The following is a 21,217-nucleotide window of genomic DNA, read 5'->3' as shown; positions in this document are numbered from 1 at the left end:
CAGGTCTAACCTCGAGGTTTCCATTTTTGCTTTGGACCTCGGTTTGGAAACCATTTCTCTCCAGAATATCAATTATAGCTCAATAAGCACAAGCCAAACCCCAAACAATCCATTCCTTCTCAGATCGTCCTGAGTCACCTGACTCCTTACCTAAACACTCACTAAATTTCTGAGGATCCCATAGGTACTTGTTATGGTTTTATGGTTTTTGTTGTATTATTGATATTCCACATCATAACATTGTGTGGTGTATTGGGAGTTAAAGAGTTAATGCTCCAGCTCTGTGGATCATCGACAGTTCTGGGTGTACCTGTCTCAGAAGAGAAGAAGAACTACTTTCCCCAGAGGACTTTGCGATGCTTTGCATTTTTACATATTTCCATCCAGAGGGAAAGATAAAAACTGTCTGCGGTCATGGGACTCCCTCTTCCCTTCATGACCGAGCTCGACCGAGTTTGTTGCAGCCATCCACCTTCAGCGTTAGCGTAAGGCCTTCGGTTTATTGGACACTCTCTCTTGCTCATTTTATTTGATTCATTAGCCTCAATTCCAATTATATTGTGTTATTTTCCTTTCTGATATCTTATTTAGTAAATTAGCTTTCCTCCTCAGATTGTTGCCGCAGTTTTGTTCCTAGGCCCATCTCCCTTCTTCTTTTTCCCTTTCCCCTTCCCCAGGGTGTGGGCCCGTGGGTCCCCTGCCTCAATTGTCACGGTACCGGGTCAAACTGTCTCGCAAACCGGTGACAGTACTCAAGATCAAAATCGCATAACACCGGGGGTCCCCACGCTTCTAATTTCTTTCCTAATTTTTTCCACCTTCCCTGCTATTCAGCACTCTCTGGTTTTGAGGAAGGCTTCTTCCACATGATGTAAAATACTGTTGCCAAGAGTGCATTCAGAGAAACAGATAACACAGTTGCAAGGCTGGCATCCTAAATATAGGTAAAGACCTGAAAAGAGTACCTGGAAACCAATCCAAATGCCATATAATCTGTCACATCAGCTTGGGTGTTTAGGCAGGAGGCAGGTAACCCCATTAGCACACTAAAGTCACTGTATGCACATATGACTCCGGTACTGAACATGGGGAGCTTAAAAAGACACCAACATGCTCTAAGGTACATGAAAGCCCTTAGTCCACTTAGCACCAGTTTTACAGTGGTGTACAAATACTGCTTTGCCCACATTCTCCACCAATAATTGTCACAGTGTTATCCGTGACAGTGACCCAAGGGAAAACTGAAGAGAAAGAAGAGAAAAAGAAATAAAACTGTGTCAGTGGCCACAGGGCCGCCCGAGCAGAGCCGTGCACTCTAGGGGGAGGGGGAAACAGCGGGAATAGATAGGTCCACAAAAAAAACAACGGCACGATTTGAGAAGGAACGTTAACTTGACAAAATCTAATAAAATTGAATAATTGAGAGAGAAATGAAGTTTCCGAAGCAAAAGCTGTGAACTTACGTTAAGGAGGAATTGCAGGGGAAGCACATGTGCTGAAGCTCCACAGCCTCGGAGAGAACGCCCAGGCAGATCGCAGCCTGGCATCCAGTGAGGAGCTCCACCCTTCTGCTGCTCCCAACAGCATTAACTCCTTAACTCCCGTCATGATGCTCTGATGTGGAATACTGGCATCAAAACCACAACAGTTTAACACCATTATCAGGGGCCAAGCCACAGCGGATTCCGCTCCTTTATAGCAAGTACACCCTTATCTAAACCTTGGAAAGAATCCATTAAAGAGGCTGGAGAATTAGAAAAAGTACCCGTAACATGCTGGGGTCCCCATTTTTCAACAATAGTGGCTAAGCCATAATAGGGCGTCAGTGGTTTTGGGACGGTTTGACCCGATTCCGTGACAATTGAGGCAAGGGACCCACGGGCCCACACCCCAGGGAAGGGGAAGGGGGAAAGGGAAAAAAGGAGAGTGGAGATGGGCTTAGGAACAAAACAGCGACAACGATCTGAGGAGGAAAGCTAATTTACTAAATAAGATATCAGAAAGGAAAATAACACAATATAATACAATATAATTGGAATTGAGGCTAATGAATCAAATAAAATGAGCAAGAGAGAGAGTGTGTTCGATAAACTGAAGGCCTTTCGCTAACGCTGAAGGCAGACAGCTGCAACAAACAACCATGGCTGAGCTTGATCTCAAAGGGAAGAAGGACGGTCCCGTGACCGCAGACAGTTTTTATCTTTCCCTCTGGGTAGAAACACGTAAAAATGCAAAACTTTGCACAGTCCTCTGGGGAATGTAGTTCTTCTTCTCTTCTGAGACAGGCATATCCCTAACTATCAATGATCCACACAGCTAGAGCATTAACTCTTTAACTCCCCATAGACTACGTGATGTTATGATGTGGATTATCAATAATATAACAGAAATCATAAAACCATGACATTCTACCCCTTATTCAACATCATTACATCATCCTTAATATATATACATACACAGAAACAATGATTAACAAGCATTAAATATAAACACATACAACATTCATATATATATATATATATATATATATATATATACACATAGTAATAGAATTACTGAGGGCGCTCTCCCCACATCAAATTCCCTTGTGGTACACATTGAACATCCCCATTCTTCTGCATCACCCACCAGGTAGACCCAGGTCCCTGACCAAAAACAGTTCCACGGAGGTTTGCCCTCTCCAGAAGCTGGAAGGACCGAAACTGCTTTTCCCAACATGTTCTTCACATGTACTACAGGGACCTAATCTCCCTCTACAGTAGGTAGAGAGCAGGACTAAGCAGAACCATCGCAATTGGAACGATGCTACCAGTGTACTTGCGTACCTTTCTGGTGCTGGTTTTGAGAGCTTATGATATACATCGGGTGTACTCCTTACTTTCTCCGGATCATGGTCCCGATCTTCAGGATCAAACATGGGATCATACAGCATTTCCGCCACAGCCGTTTCTCTCAAATACTGGACGCCTTCCTCAATAGTTTTCCATTTCTTCACTTTACGTGCCAGGTCACTCTTGTAAGGATATCTTTCCTTCACAGCTACTAACATTCGTTAGTATGTTAGTATTCGTCACAGCTTCGTTGCCGTTCTCTGGATGCATTCCAGAGCCTCAATGTCTTTCTTGAAGCGAGGGGCCTAAAAATGAATATCGTACGCAAGGTGCATCCTCATCAAAGGTATGTATGGGGAACAATCACCTCCCTAGTCTCACTGGCATCACTATTTCTGATACAAGCCAGGGTGCTATTGGCTTTCTTGACTACCTGGGCATACTGATATCTTGTGTTTAGCCAAGCACTGACCAACACTACCATGTGTTGCATGAGGTTGATGTGACCAAAGTGCAGGACCCAACACTTTGTCTTGTTGAACTTCATCCCACTGACCTCAGCCCAGCTATCCAGCTTGTCTAGATTCCTTTGTAGGGCCTTCCTACCCTCAAGTAGATTGACGCTTCCTCACTGTCAGCGGTTTGCGGGACAGTTTGACCCGGTACCGTGACAATTGAGGCAGGGGACCCACGGGCCCACACCCCGGGGAAGGGGAAGGGGGAAAAGGGAAAAAGGAGAAGGGAGATGGGCCCAGGAACAAAACAGCGGCAACGATCTGAGGAGGAAAGCTAATTTACTAAATAAGATATCAGAAAGGAAAATAACACAATATAATATAATATAATAGGAATTGAGGCAAATGAATCAAATAAAATGAGCAAGAGAGAGAGTGTCCGATAAACCGAAGGCCTTACGCTAACGCTGAAGGCGGACGGCTGCAACAAACACCCACTGCCGAGCTCGGTCCCGAAGGGAAGAGAGAGTCCCGTGACTGCAGACAGTTTTTATCTTTCCCTCTGAGCGTAAACACGTAAGAACGCAAAGCATCGCAAAGTCCTCTGGGGAATGGAGTTCTTCTCTTCTGAGACAGGCATACCTGGAACTATCGATGGTCCACGGAGCTGGAACATTAACTCCTTAACTCCAAATGCACTACATGATGTTATGATGTGGAATACCAGTACCAAAAATCATAAAACCATAACATTCCACCCCTTATTCAACATCATTACATCATGCTTAATATATATATATACATAAAGAAACAATGATTAACAAGCATTAAATACAAACACATACAACATACATATATACATAGTAATAGAATTACTGAGGGCGCTCTCCCCACATCAAATTCCCTTGTGGTACACATTGAACATCCCCATTCTTCTGCATCACCCACCAGGTAGACCCAGGTCCCTGAGCAAAAACAGTTCCATGGAGAGGTTTGCCCTCTCCAGAAGCTGGAAGAACCCAAACCGCTTTTCCCAACATGTTCTTCACATGTACTACAGGAACCTTATCTCCTTCTACAGTAGGTAGAGAGCTGGATTGGGCAGGACCATCGCGATTGATGGATCCTCTGGTGTTGACCAACCAGGTGGCTTCTGACAAATTCTTCTCCCAGTGCTTAAATGTTCCACCACCCATTGCTTTCAACATTGTTTTTAACAACCCATTGTACCTTTCAATTTTACCAGAAGCTGGTGCATGATAGGGGATATGATAAATCCACTCGATGCCATGATATTTGGCCCAAGTATTTACAAGAGAATTTTTGAAATGAGTTCCATTATCTGACTCAATTCTCTCTGGAGTGCCGTGTCGCCATAGGACTTGTTTCTCGAGCCCTAAGATGGTGTTCCAGGCGGTAGCATGGGGTACTGCGTATGTTTCAAGCCACCCAGTAGTTGCCTCTACCATGGTGAGCACATAACGCTTACCACTGCGAGATCGTGGCAAATTGATATAATCAACCTGCCACGCCTCCCCATATTTATACTTTTGCCATCGCCCTTCCTCCCAAAGAGGTTTCATCCTCTTGCCCTGTTTAATTGTGGCGCATGTGTCACAGTCATGGATAACCTGTGCAATAACATCCATAGTTAAGTCCACCCCTCGGTCTCTAGCCCACTTATATGTTGCATCTCTTCCTTGATGGCCCGAGGTCTCATGGGCCCACCGAGCTAGAAATAATTCACTCTTGTGTTGCCAGTCCAAGTCTACTTGAGCCACCTTAACTTTGGCAGCTCGATCTACCTGATGGTTATTTTGCTGCTCTTCAGTTGCCCGGCTCTTAGGAACATGAGCATCTACATGGCGCACCTTTACAACCATATTCTTTATTCGGGCAGCAATGTCTCTCCACAGTTCAGCGGCCCAAATAGGTTTACCTCTCCGTTGCCAACCATTTTGTTCCCACTGCTGTAACCACCCCCATAAAGCATTTGCCACCATCCATGAGTCAGTGTAAAGATAAAGCACTGGCCACCTCTCTCGTTCAGCAATATCTAAGGCCAGCTGGACAGCCTTTACCTCTGCAAATTGACTTGATTCTCCTTCTCCTTCAGTGGCCTCTGCAACTCGTCGTGTGGGGCTCCACACAGCAGATTTCCATCTGCGGTGCTTACCCACAATGCGACACGATCCATCTGTGAACAGGGCATATCTCTTTTCATTGTCTGGTAGTTCATTATATGGTGGGGCTTCTTTAGCACGTGACACCTCCTCAGCTGGCGTTGTTCCAAACGTTTTACCTTCAGGCCAGTCCATGATCACCTCCAGGATTCCTGGACGGTTGAGGTTCCCCATCCGAGCTCGCTGTGTAATCAGTGTAGTCCACTTACTCCAAGTGGCATCAGTAGCATGATGGGTAGAGGGAGCTGTTCCTTTGAACATCCAGCTCAGCACTGGCAATTGAGGTGCCAGGAGGAGCTGCGTTTCAGTACCGATTACTTCGGAAGCAGCTCGAACCCCTCGTACGCGGCTAAGATCTCCTTCTCAGTTGGAGTGTAGCGCTCCTCAGACCCCCTGTAAGCCCGACTCCAGAATCCAAGGGGTCGGCCTCGGGTCTCTCCAGGAGCTCTTTGCCACAAACTCCAAGTGGGACCTTCCTTTCCAGCAGCAGTGTAGAGGATGTTCTTTACATCCTGTCCCGTCCGCACTGGCCCCAGGGCCACGGCACAGGCAATGTTTCCTAGTTGGCGAGCTTCGTTATCCACCTCAGATCTTTCTGAGCCGCAACACCCATTACTCAGATACAGGCCTAGCTCCTCAGGATCCTGCAAGTGTTCAGGAGTAAAATCCCATGGCACCGGGGGACCCCATGCTTCTAATTTCTTTCCTAAAACTCTCCACTTTCCCTGCCATTCAACATTCTCTGTTTCTGGGAAAAGCTTCCTCCACACGATGTAAAATCCTATTACAAAGAGTACATTCACGAGGACTGATATCCCAATCAATAACATAGTCCCTAAGCTGTAATCTTGAAAATTCATAAGGAACTGAGAGGAGAACCTGGACACCCATTCAAATATTGTTTGGTTTCTTAACATGGTATCGTCTGTTACATTAACCGGGGTGCCCAGGTATCTGGTAGGTGCCTCCATCACTGCTTTTAGTTTGTCATATAGGGACCAGGCTCCATAGATCAGACTGGCAAGCTTAACCAAGTTCCAGTACGTTTTGAGCATTAAAAGGGAAAAAGCAATGAAATACAATCCCTGTAAGGGCAGTTTTAACAGAAACAGTAAAAACATTTTTTTTTCTTTTACTCAAACAAGCTGGCAGCACCCGAAAAGTTTACAAATATCCCAGAAGAACTGGCAGTACGCCTGGACTTCAAGGTCGTGTTTTGCCGTATAGGACCTGCAGTACAGATAAGCTTCCTAAGAAAGACAGAGATTCACTCTAAAAGTATGTCTCTGTCCGGCTAAGGCAGCTAGTCGTGCCCCACGTTGGGCGCCAAAAATTGTCAGCGGTTTGCGGGACAGTTTGACCCGGTACCGTGACAATTGAGGCAGGGGACCCACGGGCCCACACCCTGGGGAAGGGGAAGGGGGAAAAGGGAAAAAGGAGAAGGGAGATGGGCCCAGGAACAAAACAGCGGCAACGATCTGAGGAGGAAAGCTAATTTACTAAATAAGATATCAGAAAGGAAAATAACACAATAATATAATATAATTGGAATTGAGGCAAATGAATCAAATAAAATGAGCAAGAGAGAGAGTGTCCGATAAACTGAAGGCCTTACGCTAACACTGAAGGCGGATGGCTGCAACAAACACCCACTGCCGAGCTCGGTCCCGAAGGGAAGAGAGAGTCCCGTGACTGCAGACAGTTTTTATCTTTCCCTCTGAGCGTAAACACGTAAGAACGCAAAGCATCGCAAAGTCCTCTGGGGAATGGAGTTCTTCTCTTCTGAGACAGGCATACCTGGAACTATCGATGGTCCACGGAGCTGGAACATTAACTCCTTAACTCCAAATGCACTACATGATGTTATGATGTGGAATACCAGTACCAAAAATCATAAAACCATAACACTCACAGCTTGGTGTTACATGCAGACTTACTGAGGGCACACTCAATCTCCTCATCCAGATCATCTTGAACACGTACATGTTCAGTCTCATCAGGTGGTCTTAAACTTATTTTTCGCTTACAGTAGGAGGGATTTCTTTTCCTCTAGCCTCCACCTAGAAGTTCAGGGATGTGGCAGATGTGAAAGTCCAACTACCAGTGAAGAATGAGGCAAAGAACTCATTGAGTACCTCAGCCTCCTCTGTGTCTTTTGAAAAATGAGAAGGGAAAACCTGCTACAACAGAGTATGTTTTCTTTGGTCTTTTTCTTCTGACTAATGTACCTGTAGAATATATTCTTGTTATTTTTTACACCCCTTGCTAAGTTCAGTTGCATGTGCATCTTGGCTTTCTTGATCCTATCTCTGCACATCTGAATGGCATCCCTGTATTCTTCTTAGGCCACACATCCCTGCTTCCACTGCTTGTTTATTTTCTTCTCATCTCTTAGTTTAACCAGCAGGTCCTTGTTCAGCCATGCCAATTTCCTGCCTCCTCTGCTTGATTTCTTATGCTGAGGGATGGAGAGTTCTTGTGCTCTCAGAAAGATGCCCTTAAGGAGATGCCAGCTCTGTTCCTTTCCTGTGTCCCTAAGGACAATTTTCTAGCTCATCCAATAGTTTCTTAAGCAACTAGAAGTTAACTCTTCTGAAGTTCAGGCTCTTGACTGTTATTTGCCAGTCCCATATTCCTCAAGATCATAGAATCATTTCAGTTGGAAGGGACCTTCAAAGGTCATCTAGTCCAACTCCCCCACAATAAACAGAGACACCTACAAGCTCAGTCAGGGTGCTCAGAGCCTGGTCCAGCCTGACCTTGAATGTCTCCAAGGACAGGGCTTCCACCACCTCTCTGGCCAACCTGTTCCAGTGCTTCAATCATGAACTCTACTAGGGCATGGTTGCTACAGCCCCTGCTGTCTCTGATCTTAACCTCTTTATTTTCTTCGCATTTTTGAGCACCAGGTCTAGTGTTGCTTCACCTCTGGTTGCTACATCTAATACTTGTACCAGGAAATTATCCTCAATGAACTCCAAGAATATTCTGTATTGCTTGCAGCCCAACATGTTGCTTTCCCATTAGGATGAGAGCCTGCAAGCAAGCTGCTCACTGCTCTCCCTGGGCAAACTGCCCTAGAAATTGTCATACCACATCATTTCCTCTGCTAGTTGCTAGTGCTCCCTGGAGCTGCCTATGTATGGGGGTGTTAGATTGCTGCTCCTGGCCCTGCCCCCATGCCTTTTCATCCACTCACATGAGTGCTAGGGTCTCCTGGTGAGTTTCTCCTCACGCTGGGGGTCTCCTTGATTTCCAGACATTCTTCTCACACCACGATACCATGCTCCACTGCAGAACACACCTGACTCAGAGAGTGACCAAGTGTGCTTAAATGGATAACAAAATATTATGGTGGGACCAAAGTGTGTGTTTGTATCTTGTGATTGTTTTTGTTTGCTTGTGTCATTTTGTTTGTTTTTATTTAAAGCAAGGAAGGACTTTTCTTTAGATCAGGTTACTAAATCACCTTCCTGCTGATCATTAATTTGGAACATATTGTTGTTTCCACAGTTTATTAATTTTTGGTTAGTTCTACATAATAACAGTTTTAAGTTAAGTTGAGCACTGAAATACTATTAGCCATGCTTTGAAGGAAATTAAACAATTGCACAGCTATTGAAGTTACTTCATATTGTTTCTATATTAATTAACTTTTAAACAAAATAAGTCTCACCTTTATATTCAGTTATCTTACATGGAATATATGCGTTTCATACATGAAAAATACTTTCATTAGAGATGTAGCTTCATGAAGTATTTTATACGCATGCATTATTTTTACATAAATGAAATATGCTATTCCAAACTGTTTTCCTAAAATGATATTTACTGAATCTTTGTTTAAATAAAATCATGTATCTAATTGGTGAAAATACTTATGTTCCAAAACATAAGGTAGCTAACTTTTCCAATATGGATGAAGATAACATTGAGTTGGAACCAGAACAAAATCTAAGAAATTGGGAAGAAATCATTCCAGAAGTCCAGTGGCGACGAATAGAAGAGGAGGAAAGACAAAAAGAACTTGAAGAAATTTATATGCTTCCAAGAATGAGAAACTGTGCAAAACAGGTATCTCTGGATTTTGATTGATTTTTTTTCTTTAATACTTACATTGCTGATATTTTAGCTTGTACTTTTACATTGAGTGGTTTTCATGTGTTTCCCCCCCAAAAAAAAATATTTTTATGGACTAGGTAACTAAAACATTTTAGTCACGTAGCTTTGAACTAGTTACTCTGAAATTCCAGATCAGCTTTAATGGAAACGAAGGGAGATGCAGTAGGAGCAGAAGATATTCTGGATCTGATAGTGATTACATCTCAGAAAGAAAACGACCAAAAAAACGTGGACGACCACGAACTATTCCCCGCGAAAACATTAAAGGATTTAGTGATGCAGAGATTAGACGGTAAGACGTATGGGGACATGCATGCTTAACGGAACAAAACAGTTTATTTCAGCATCTTGAGTTTAAAAATATGGAAAGCAAGTTTATCTTTCTTGATCTTAGTTGAAAATTTTTATTTTAGACATTTAAACCTCTCATTTTTGTAGTCTGTGCCCATTAGGTGTGCTATAAAATTAAGTTGAAAAATATTTTTTTTTCTTTCTTATTTAATGCATTATTCTTCCTACATCCCCTGAAGACAGTGATTTTAAAAACAACTGTTACAGGGAATGTGCTTTTATTTAAAAAAAATAAACGACCTTCCCTGTATGACCTTCCCATCATTTTGCCTAAAAACTAGTTGAAGGATACACACATCTTTGTGATAACACCTACAAAAGACTAAAATAGTTTTGTTTTAAACTTCTTGCCCCTGTAATTGAATTATTGTCATTAATACTTTGCAAAACTAAAAAAAAACAAAACTTCTGATAAGTGAACCTATACAGCTGGTCCTATCACTATCAACTGCTAGAAACACCTTATTTTGATTGAAGGAGAAGAATTGTTTTGTTTTACTTTGGTTTGTAAAATGCTATTTTGCTTCTATAATTTAAGTATTAATATTTCTCTAAAATGCTGTGATGGTTATGTAGGGTGAACAACCTGAAAGAACAGTACCCACACAAAATAATGAAAGTAGATTGTATATTTTGTATGGCTTATCCAGATGGCATAAAGAAAATCAGTAAATAAAGAAAGGCTCACCTGTCACTGATGGTTGAGGTCTGCCCAGGACTCTATAGGAAAGGGATCTCCAACAAGAGACCCAACCCTGGGAGTAGCCAGTCTGGGAGAGATAGAGCCAGATTCCACCCCTTCTGGCCACACAGGTGAATTGCCTTCACCTGTGCTCCTGCAGCTGACTCAGTGCTTGCCTCAGGTGATCAATCAGTGGTTCAGGCCCTGATTCAACAGTTCCCATACAGCTTATAAAATATTTTTGACGTATAAATAACTTAAGAGTTTTGTTCCCTTTCTTTTTCACCTAGCTACACTGTAATTTGTTGCTTTTGTCAAGGGGTAGTCTTCTGCTTGTTCTAGTAGCTTGGGTTCTTGATTTTTGAGTTAAAAAGCATATGTAATTAAAAAAAATAATAATTTCCTTTTCTTCCTGGATATTTCTAGTTTCTTTCCCTTATTCAACTAATTATGCATTTCTTCTGAGGGCAGTAACATTCATTTATCTTTGTTACTATATTTTCCTAAATATTAAAATCATCTCAAAATAAAGGGTTGTTTTTCTTTATTATATGAAGCCTAACAATGCCTGAATTCTCTATTCACTGTAATTCCACATGTGATTTTTATGATTAGATGCGTTGTGTTGCTGAATCCTGTCTTGTTACTTTATAAGTTTCACTCTTGAAATAAATTCTATCCTCTAGTGTTTTATTTGCATCAGTTATTAAACCAAATAGAACTTAGGCTTTAAATGTGGCTTAATTGATGTACTAACCTGACCTAGTCTCTCTAGTTCTTATTTCTTTTCATTGTCCATATAGTATTGTACTAACGCTTTACAAATAAATTTTAAACCCAGCATAGTTAAGCGTATATTTTTAACTGCAGAATTATTTTCTATTACTAGATTTGTCAAGAGTTACAAGAAATTTGGTGGCCCACTTGAAAGGTAAGTTTATCTGATTATATTTGCGTATCAAATTGGAATCTTGTTTACACTTAAAATTGAATCAATACACCAAGAAACCTTAGGTTGAAGAGAAAATAGTATGCCTAATCTTGTGCTTTGACCATAACATGAAATTCAAAAAATATATTTATTTTCTTTCTACGTGGTATGTGTATAGATAGTTAGAAAGATAAACTCTTCAGTTTTGCAAGACTCCTTTCTTTTTCGTTGTACTTTACCTAATGTCTTGTTTGATCTGCATTACTGATATCATTTAGTTTTATTGTAAAACGTCTATGGTTTTATGCAGTATAACAGTCAGTTTTGCATGCTTATTGACAATTATTATGAGGGCTGCTCCTAAAGTAATGCTTCTTATTTTATTATGTTGGCCCATAATGTCAGAGGTAAATGGTGGTTTGGCAGTAGAGGTAACAGAATATTGGCTGGTAGGTTCAACATTTGTTTGCTGTGTGACAGATGTTATCAGAGGGGCAGTCTGACTAGATGACGTCTGACATGGAAGTGCATATGAAGTAAAAGGGTTTAAGTGAATTTCTTCACACAGGAAAAAATTACATTAATCAATGCTTGATGAACATTTATGGAGACCAAGCAGTGGATGTGAGCACAGTGGGGAGTATACCGCCACCATTTGCCTCTGATGTTGTTGATTAACATGAGGAGGCATTACTTTTGAAGCAGTTCCCATGTATATATATTGGCTCTTTTCAGATGAATTTAAAATATGTTGAAATTGCATGGTTAAAGACCTTTATAATTCCTATTGTATGGCTCTCTAATTTCTGAAGCACCTTTATTATATCTTTTTTATATTTTGTGTATTTTTTTCTATAGCTGCTTTTAACTGCATGGATCAAAAATGCACACAGCATAGCAAGTGTTGGTGAATGTTAACTTACGTGATCAATTATCTAGCTTCAAAGTCTGAAGGGAATAATTGATAAACACATAGGTGAAAAAAGGAAGACTTGGGAAAACGTTGGTCCATTGCAAAGTTAGATTGGGATCCTAGTTACATGGGATGGGGAAAAGGCTGAGGTGCTGAATGCCTTCTTTGCCTCAGTCTTTATCAGTAAAATTGACCCTCAGGAATCCCAGGTTCCAGAGACCTGAAGGAAAGGAGATAATTGAGAGATAATCTGGTCAGAGAATACTTAAGCAAATTGAGTGTTTGCAAGTCCATGGGCCCTGATGAAGTGCACCCACCAGTGCTGAAGGAACTGGAAGATGTCATTACAGGGCCACTCTTGATAATCTTTGCTCAATCATGATTGCTAGAAGTGTACCTGAAGACAGGAGTGATATTTGCTTCGCTCCAAGAAGGAGGTTCAACAAAGCAAAGTGCAAGGTTTTGCACTTGTGTTGAGGTAATCCCAGATATGTATACAAACTGGGAGAAGAGCTCCTTGAGAGTATCCCTGCTAAGAAGGACTTATGGGTCCTAGTTGATGAAAAACTTAACATGAGCCACCAGTGTGTGCTTGCAGCTTGGAAGACTAAAATGGTATCTTGGGTTTCATCAGATGAGGGGTGGCCAGCAGGGCAAGGAAGGTGATTGTCCCCCTCTCCTCTGCCCTTGTGAGGCCCCATCTGGAGTACATGTCAACGGTTTACAGGCTGGTTCGGCCTGGTTCTGTCACGATTGGGGCGGGGGACCCATGGATTGTGTATCACCAGTAGGTTGAGAGAGGTAATCCTTTCCCTCTATTCTTCAGCATTGGTGAGGCTGTATCTGGAGCACTGTGTCCACCTCGGTTTCCCCAGTAAAAGGGAGACATTGAGCTACTGTGAGAGCCCAACAAAGGGGTCACCAAAGTGATCAAGGGACTGGAGCATTTATCTGAGGAGAAACTGAGAAAGCTGAAACTGTTTAGCCTGGGGAAGAGAAGGTTTGGGGGGAGGGGGGGGAGGAATCTACTAAAACTAATGTTTTAGAGCTGTAAAACTGTACTTGTTTTCTTACAGGTTAGATGCTATAGCTAGAGATGCTGAGCTAGTTGATAAATCTGAAACAGACCTTAGGCGTCTGGGAGAACTTGTACATAATGGATGCATTAAGGCTTTAAATGACATTGACTTTGGTCAAGAAAGAACAGGTAATTTGTATTTACAGGTTGGGGAGAGGAATAAAAATGTCAAGAGTGAAACTACTCTTGCACCCTGCTTATAACTGTATTTCTTGGGGGAAAAAATGAAATAAAAATGTTAGTATGTTTGGTGAAATTGAAAAAAAAAATCCACAGCTTTTTCTCCCCCTTCCCTGTATGTGTTGTCACAGTAGAATGCAGCACACTTTTGTTTTTATCATGAAATTTGAAAGTAATCCATTAATATTTGGAAGACTTTGAGATTCTGAAGTTTAGATTAGAGAATGTTTGGTTAAGTTATTTGTTATAATTGAATGTATGCTGCTATAGTATAAGTCTGGGTTGTTTTTTCTTGATGCTTGTATATGACATTCACATGAAATCTGAATATTTTAATAGTTTGATCCTTTATTTTAAGGTGGTAGATTTCGGAAAGTTAAAGGTCCAACATTCCGAATATCAGGAGTGCAGGTGAATGCAAAGCTTGTAATTTCTCACGAAGAAGAGTTGGCACCGTTGCATAAATCCATTCCTTCAGATCCAGAAGAAAGGAAAAGGTATTTTTTCCCTCCTAAAGAAAACAATCTAGAAAATTATTCAAGGGTTATATGCGTATGTTTAACCAGTCTGGACTCTAAGCACACTGGAACACTAGCGTCTCTTCATTCCCTGTATGAAATGACAACATAATAAACAAAGGATGTGGAACAGATTCTTTCTTCCCTCTCCTTAGAAGCCAGTATTTGCTTTGGCTTCTGAACTATGTTTATTGGAGATTGGAATAATTGTAACTGAATTCAGACTTGAAATTAGGCTTGTTGAGGAGATGCTTTTTGTTACCTCTGCCTGACGGAAAGCAATATCTGTCAAAGTGGACCAGATAGTAGTCCTTGGTGGTAGTTTCAGCCCTCTGAACGTTTTAGCAATGCTACCTTGTGTATCACAGTCCCTAGACTATGCTTATGCAGTTAGCAGTTACACTAGAGTGTTACTTGAAGCTTGTCTTCATCATTAGCCAATTCTGACTCAGTCCATGGTCACAGATAGCCATCTGTTGTTCTTTGTCTTAATCTTGATCTGCTTTAAAACTTGTTTCAGTACTGATTTTAAAAAATATTTTACAGAAATTGTAAGAAAATCTGATTATAGTTACCTGGATTACTTAAAATACTTTTTTTTTAATATATATTCATGGTGTATTCCCTTCTCCCTTGCTAAGTTTACAAAGATGGCTTATTTATGTTTCTAATTTGTTTCTACTAGATACGTCATCCCATACCACACCAAAGCAGCTCATTTTGATATAGATTGGGGTAAAGAAGATGATTCCAATCTGTTAATAGGTATCTATGAATATGGTTATGGTAGCTGGGAAATGATAAAAATGGATCCTGATCTTAGTTTGACACAGAAGGTATGTCATCTGCAGAATTTCACTGAGGACTTTTTTTTTCCTTGTTTAAAATAATAATGCTAATAAGATCAGTTACCAAAATAACTTGTTAGCTGAAATTGCACAGAAGACAGTTGTATTCCTTTGTACTCTTGTAATAAATTAGATTTCAAGCTCTTGTATATTCATTTGAATTATACCTTCTTACAGTCTGTTACATTACTTCTATACATATAAAGATTTATCACTTGAATTCTCTCTTCTATCTGTTGTTTCCCTGTTTTAGATGCTCTAGTTATATTAATTTTATTTTTGAACTTTTGGAAGGAAGGTGTTTGTTGTTTGTTTGTTTTTTTTGGGGGGGGTGGTTCCCCCCCTTTCGTTCTTGTCACAAGTTTCTTTAATTGAAATTGCCTTTAATTTGCAACATTTAGAATAGCTGTACTCATCAGACTAGTAGTATTATAATGGCTGCCTAGAAGTAATGAGAAACATATTTAGAGAAAGACTAGAGTGAAGCAAACTCAGTGACATTGCCAACAACCTGTAGCTTTGGGATGTGATGGGCCATGGTTTAATGATGCCCTACCCATGCCTTCTATTATTTTGCCTGTTTTATGAAACTGTCATCCAACATCCAGTAAGAAAACTCTCTCTAACTCTAATGTGGTGTTAGAAAGCAGCATTCCTTTATTCCTCCTCATGATGTACACTGGGCAACTTGACATGCAAGTGCATCCCCTCAGAATTCAGGTTCCACATTTGAACAGTTAAGACATATGCAGTACATTGGCATACATATTCTTTTTCAAGGTCTCATAGACATGTGCTAATGCCCCTTTGAGCGTGCTCAGTGCTATCTAGGGTGGTAAAGTGCCCACCTACTACTTCCCCTTTTTTCACCATCAACTTCATCACTGCAGCTTTTGACCCACTTCCATCCACTTTTCCCCAGTTTGGAAGATTTCCATTGCTTATTAGGCTGTAGTGATCCACTTCTTAAAAATAGCATATGTGGAACTCAAGGAAAATGTCCTTGCATATGTTGAGGCAAAAGATAGGAGTATTCTATTATGACTCCAGTACTTCTCATGAGGCAAAAATCATTGAGTGAGAAAATAAAAGATTCTTTTATGTCCCCAGTGCAAAATTACTGAAGAAAACCCAAGACTGTTAACCCCCTAAAGCTGAAATGAAAAGTTTCAGGACTATAACTTATGGATTCCTTTTGTTAAAATAAAATATTGGTTCTTAAACTAATGTACTGATCCCTATTTTGAAACAAACCAACCTATGTCAAAAATACTCATTTATATTTTTGGCTTCTGAAATATGCTGTGGTAATGAGTTCTGCATTTAGAAGAAGCACGAGGCAGAAACAGATCTGTGGATGACTACAGGAGTTCTGAAATTCTTAGATAAATTATGAAAGTAAAAATAAATTTAAGACTAGTTTCTTCAGTTTACTAGAAATTGTGAGGCCATTTCCAAGATTCTATATTACTTGTGTGCTGGCAGAAAATACATAACACATTATCTATTTGTTCAAGCATGATATTGTATTTGCTAGGTATAGTTCAAATGGATTGGTTTTATACCTTTTTCTTCTCCTTTCTTAAGGCAGCTTTTTATTTTCCCAGTGCTCCAGTCTCTAGCAACTTCTAAATTTGGTAGTGTGTACTCATAGTTAATACTACCATTGCTCTCCTCAGATTTTACCTGATGATCCAGATAAGAAACCCCAGGCTAAGCAGTTACAGACTCGTGCAGACTACCTCATTAAGTTACTGAATAAAGACCTTGCAAGAAAGGAAGTGCAGAGACTTGCTGGTGCAGTAAGTAAAGCTTGACATTCAGTAGTGAGATAGATACACTTATGGGCATGTCAGGTTTTTTTTTCTTTAGTGCTAATCTTCTTCTTTGAAGAATTTTCTCTGTATTGCTTATTACATTATACGAGACTAATTCAAGAAATGAATTGCAAGTTTAATATTATTTTATTGTCTCTTATTTTCACATAATCCCTACTGTTAAACTAAACTCAGTCTCCAGTCCTGAGAAAAATGGCAGTGGTTAATGCTAACCAATAGGGTGAATGCTTTGTTTAACATAAAAACAGTTCTTTTTGCAACTAGGATGTAAGCACTTGTCAGTTAACATAATTGAAGGTTCTGATTTATATTCAGGGCAATTCAAAGAGAAGAAAAACAAGTAAGAAGAATAAAGTAATAAAGGCTACAAAGATAAAAGAAGTAAAGAATCACTCATCATCACCCTCAGAAAAATCTGATGAGGATAATGAGGTAAACATCCTTCATGTGATAAAGATCATTATTCAATTGTTTATCAGTAATACTTTCTATTTGATCTTCTGTTTGACCTCATAAAAATCAAAGCATTTCAATAGCATACTTCTGTGGCAGATAACAGTGCGTTAATATAATCGCATTGAAGATCATACGCATTGTAATTTAAATATAACACCAGAGCTGAAGATTGATTAGCTGTTCAGAATATTATAAAATAATATTGTATCCTAATTACAAATGACATCATGTAATTTCAGTCTTTTAAAGAGTTGAGAATTGCATCTACTAGAAATGTAATTATAATGTAATACCTGAAAACCTCAATCATCATAAGAACTAATGTTTTTGATTTACTATTACTGTAACATGACAGAAAGTGTAGCAATGACAACAGAGCATCAAGATACCAGGCAATAGAAAGCGAGAATTTACTCAAACACAATAGCAGTAGAATCAGAAATAAAGAAACAACTTATCTTCAGAAAGCCTTAAGCATAAAAGAATCTCCAAAGGGATACCTTTCCCTCCACTGCCAACTCTTAAATGAGGTCTGGGAAGGGTTGGATCCTGGCTTCACCCCTTCCAATCACTCAGGTGCGTACACCTGAGACTCCTGGGTTGGCCTTGCCTTTATAGCAGGTGCTTAATTACTGTTTCAAGCCCTGAATCAACATTTCAACTGCAACTACTCATAGTAATTCTTAAGGTAGTAACTTTTTTTCTGGCTCATTAAAAACAAATCAAACTTAATTAGAAAGCACAACATTGAGTAAATGATATTTTTGGACACACAAAAGAGTGTTTATGTATATGCCAAGAGTTTCAAGAACAGACAAGATTCATAGATACATTAGGTTAGAAAGGACCTACAAGATCATCTAGTCCAACCATCCTCCTATCACCATCCCTACCCACTAAGCTACTAAACCACATCCCTTAGCTCCTCATCTAAACGCTTCTTGAACAGCGCTAGGGATGGTGCCTCAACCACCTCCCCAGGCAGGCCATTCCAGTGCCTGACCACTCTTTCAGAGAAAAAATGTTTCCTCAGGTCTAATCTAAATCTTCCTTGGTGCAACTTGTGGCCATTCCCTCTGATCCTGTCATTAGTTATCAGGGAGAAGAGGCCGACCCCCTCCTCACCACAACCCCCCTTCAGGAAGTGGTAGAGTGCAATAAGGTCTCCTCTGAGCCTCCTCTTCTCCAGACTAAACAATCCCAGCTCCCTCAGCTGCTCCTCATAAGACTTGTGCTCCAGACCCCTCACCAGTTTTGTTGCCCTTCTCTGAACATGCTCCAGGGCCTCAATGTCTTTCTTGTAGTGAGGGGACCAAAACTGAATGCAGTACTCGAGGTGTGGCTGCACCAGAGCTGAGTACAGGGGGATGATCACCTCCCTGCTCCTGCTGGCTACACTATTTCTAATACAGGCCAGGATGCTGTTGGCCTTCTTGGCCACCTGGGCACACTGCCGGCTCATGTTAAGCTGAGCATCAACCAACACCCCCAGGTCCTTTTCCTCTATACAGTCTTCAAGCCATTCTGCCCAAAGCCTATAGCATTGCATGGGGTTATTGTGGCCAAAGTGCAGGACCCAGGACTTGGCCTTACTGAACCTCATCCCATTGACCTCAGCCCAGCTATTCAGCCTATCCAGATCCCTCTGAAGGGCCTCCCTACACTCAGGCAGATTGACACATCCTCCCAACTTGGTGTCATCCGCAAACTTACTGAGGGTACAATCAATCCCCTTGTCTAGGTCATCAATAAAGATATTAAACAAGATGGGCCCCAATACCAATCCTTGGGGGACACCACTCGTAACGGGACGCCAACTGGACTTAACTCCATTCACCACTACCCGCTGGGCACAGCCCTCTTGCCAGTTCTCCACCCAGAGAAAGAGTGAACCTGTCCACACCACGGGCTGCCAGTTTCCCCAGGAGAATACTGTGGGAGACTGTGTCAAAGGCCTTGCTGAAGTCCAGGTAGACTACATCAACAGCCTTTCCCTCATCTACCAGTCTGGTCACCCAGTCATAGAAGGAGATGAGGTTGGAAAAGCACGACCTGCCCCTGGTGAACCCATGCTGGCTGGGTCTGATTCCCTGGTTGCCATGCACGTGCTGTGTGATCTCCCTCAAGATCATCTGCTCCATAACTTTCCCTGGTACCGAGGTCAGGCTGACAGGCCTGTAGTTCCCCGGATCTTCCTTACGGCCTTTCTTGTAGATGGGAGTCACATCGGCAAGCCTCCAATCTTGTGGCACCTCTCCAGATAACCAGGAATGCTGATAGATGGTAGAAAGCGGCTTGGCAATCACCTCTGCCAGCTCCCTCAGCACCCTAGGGTGGATCCCATCTGGTCCCATGGACTTGTGGCAGTTCAGATGGAGGAGCAGGTCTGACTGTCTCTGCTTGGATCACAGAGCACTCCGTCCCAGATTTCCAGGTCAGGGCGAAAAGTACCCTGAGGATAACTGCTTTGTCTATTAAAGACAGATGTGAAGAAGGCATTGAGAACCTCAGCCTTTTCCTTATCATCTGTGGTTACATTCCCTGCCGCATCAAGTAAAGGAGAGAAATTTTCCTTAGTTTTTCTCTTGCTGTTAATATATTTGTAAAAGGATTTTCTGTTCTCCTTTACTGCAGTAGCCAGTCTAAGTTTGAGCTGGGCTTTTGCATTTCTAACTTCCTGCCTGCACATCTTGGCAAGTTCTCTGTAGTCTCTCCAAGTAGCCTGTCCCATCTTCCAGAAGACATAGACTCTCTTTTTCTCCCAGAGTCTCAACAAAAGTTCCCAGTTCATCCACACTGGTCTTCTTTCCCTCCGGCTGGACTTGCGAGACTCAGGGACAGCCTGCTCCTGTGCCTTTAAGATTTCCATATTGAGGAGCATCCAGGCTTCCTGGACCCCTTTACCCCTCAGGAGCGAGTCCCAAGGGACCCTTGCAACAAGTGTCCTGAACAGGTCCAAGTCTGCCCTCCGGAAGTCCAAGGTAGCAGTTTTGCTAGTCACCCTCTTGACGTCACCAAGAATAGCAAACTCCACAATTTCATGGTCACTCTGGCCAAGACAATCCCCAACCTTCACATCTCCTACTAGTCCTTCTCTGTTAGTGAAGAGCAGGTCTAGCAAGGCATATCCCCTGGTAGGCTCTTGCACCAGATGTGTCAGGAAGCTATCTTGCACACACTCTAGAAATCTCATGGACTTCTTCCTCTGCGCAGTATTATATTTCCAGCATATATCAGGGAAGTTGAAGTCCCCCATGAGAACAAGTGCTGGCCATCGTGCAACATCTACTAGTTGCTTGTAGAACACCTCATCTATCTCTTCATCCTGACTAGGCGGTCTATAACAGACCCCCACCACGATGTCACCCCTACAGACCATCCCCCTGATCCTTATCCACAGACACTCTACTTTGTCATTTCCAACCTCAAGCTCTTCAACATCAAAACACTCTTTGATATAGAGAGCTATGCCACCACCCTTTCTTCCCTGTCTATCCTTTCTGAAGAGCTTGTATCCATCAATCGCAGTACTCCAGTCGTGGGAGGGGTCTTAATGACGGAGACCATCTCACAAGGACGCCTTAAGAACAGACGGGCTACTGCTCTGCTGGCATGTAGCGAAGTTTATTAGGTTATTTCTGATATTTATATCATGTTAGATGCTAGTTACATGAAGCAAATCCTTTGTTCTGAGTTAATTATAGACTGGTCTGTTAGTTACACAATCATTGTGGTTTGTTACTTATCACCAAACTGATTATTTTGTTCATGTATTCATGTGATAGTTCTTTATACTTTGCACCTGTTCTTTGTCACGGAATGTTCAGAGTT

At 41.5% G+C, this 21,217-nt stretch overlaps 1 protein-coding gene across 1 annotated transcript in view; it reads left to right on the top strand.

Annotated features, from left to right (window-relative positions):
• Nucleotides 1-21,217, top strand: part of CHD1 (chromodomain helicase DNA binding protein 1) — a 128,288-nt gene that overhangs the window by 53,552 nt on the left and 53,519 nt on the right. The window contains exons 19-26 of the mRNA XM_065745234.1: nt 9,367-9,543; nt 9,723-9,883; nt 11,514-11,555; nt 13,545-13,675; nt 14,085-14,223; nt 14,930-15,080; nt 16,772-16,894; nt 17,246-17,362. Coding sequence (XP_065601306.1) covers nt 9,367-9,543; nt 9,723-9,883; nt 11,514-11,555; nt 13,545-13,675; nt 14,085-14,223; nt 14,930-15,080; nt 16,772-16,894; nt 17,246-17,362 — 1,041 coding nt within the window. The remainder of the gene's footprint in view (nt 1-9,366; nt 9,544-9,722; nt 9,884-11,513; nt 11,556-13,544; nt 13,676-14,084; nt 14,224-14,929; nt 15,081-16,771; nt 16,895-17,245; nt 17,363-21,217) is intronic.

The sequence above is a fragment of the Cyrtonyx montezumae genome, unplaced genomic scaffold (assembly GCF_038088225.1).
Source record: "Cyrtonyx montezumae isolate F1298 unplaced genomic scaffold, pur_monq_1.0 scaffold_34, whole genome shotgun sequence".
In the NCBI taxonomy this organism is placed as follows: Eukaryota; Metazoa; Chordata; class Aves; order Galliformes; family Odontophoridae; genus Cyrtonyx; species Cyrtonyx montezumae.
Note: the sequence above shows the minus strand (reverse complement) of the source record. Positions and strands in the feature narration are given on the sequence as shown.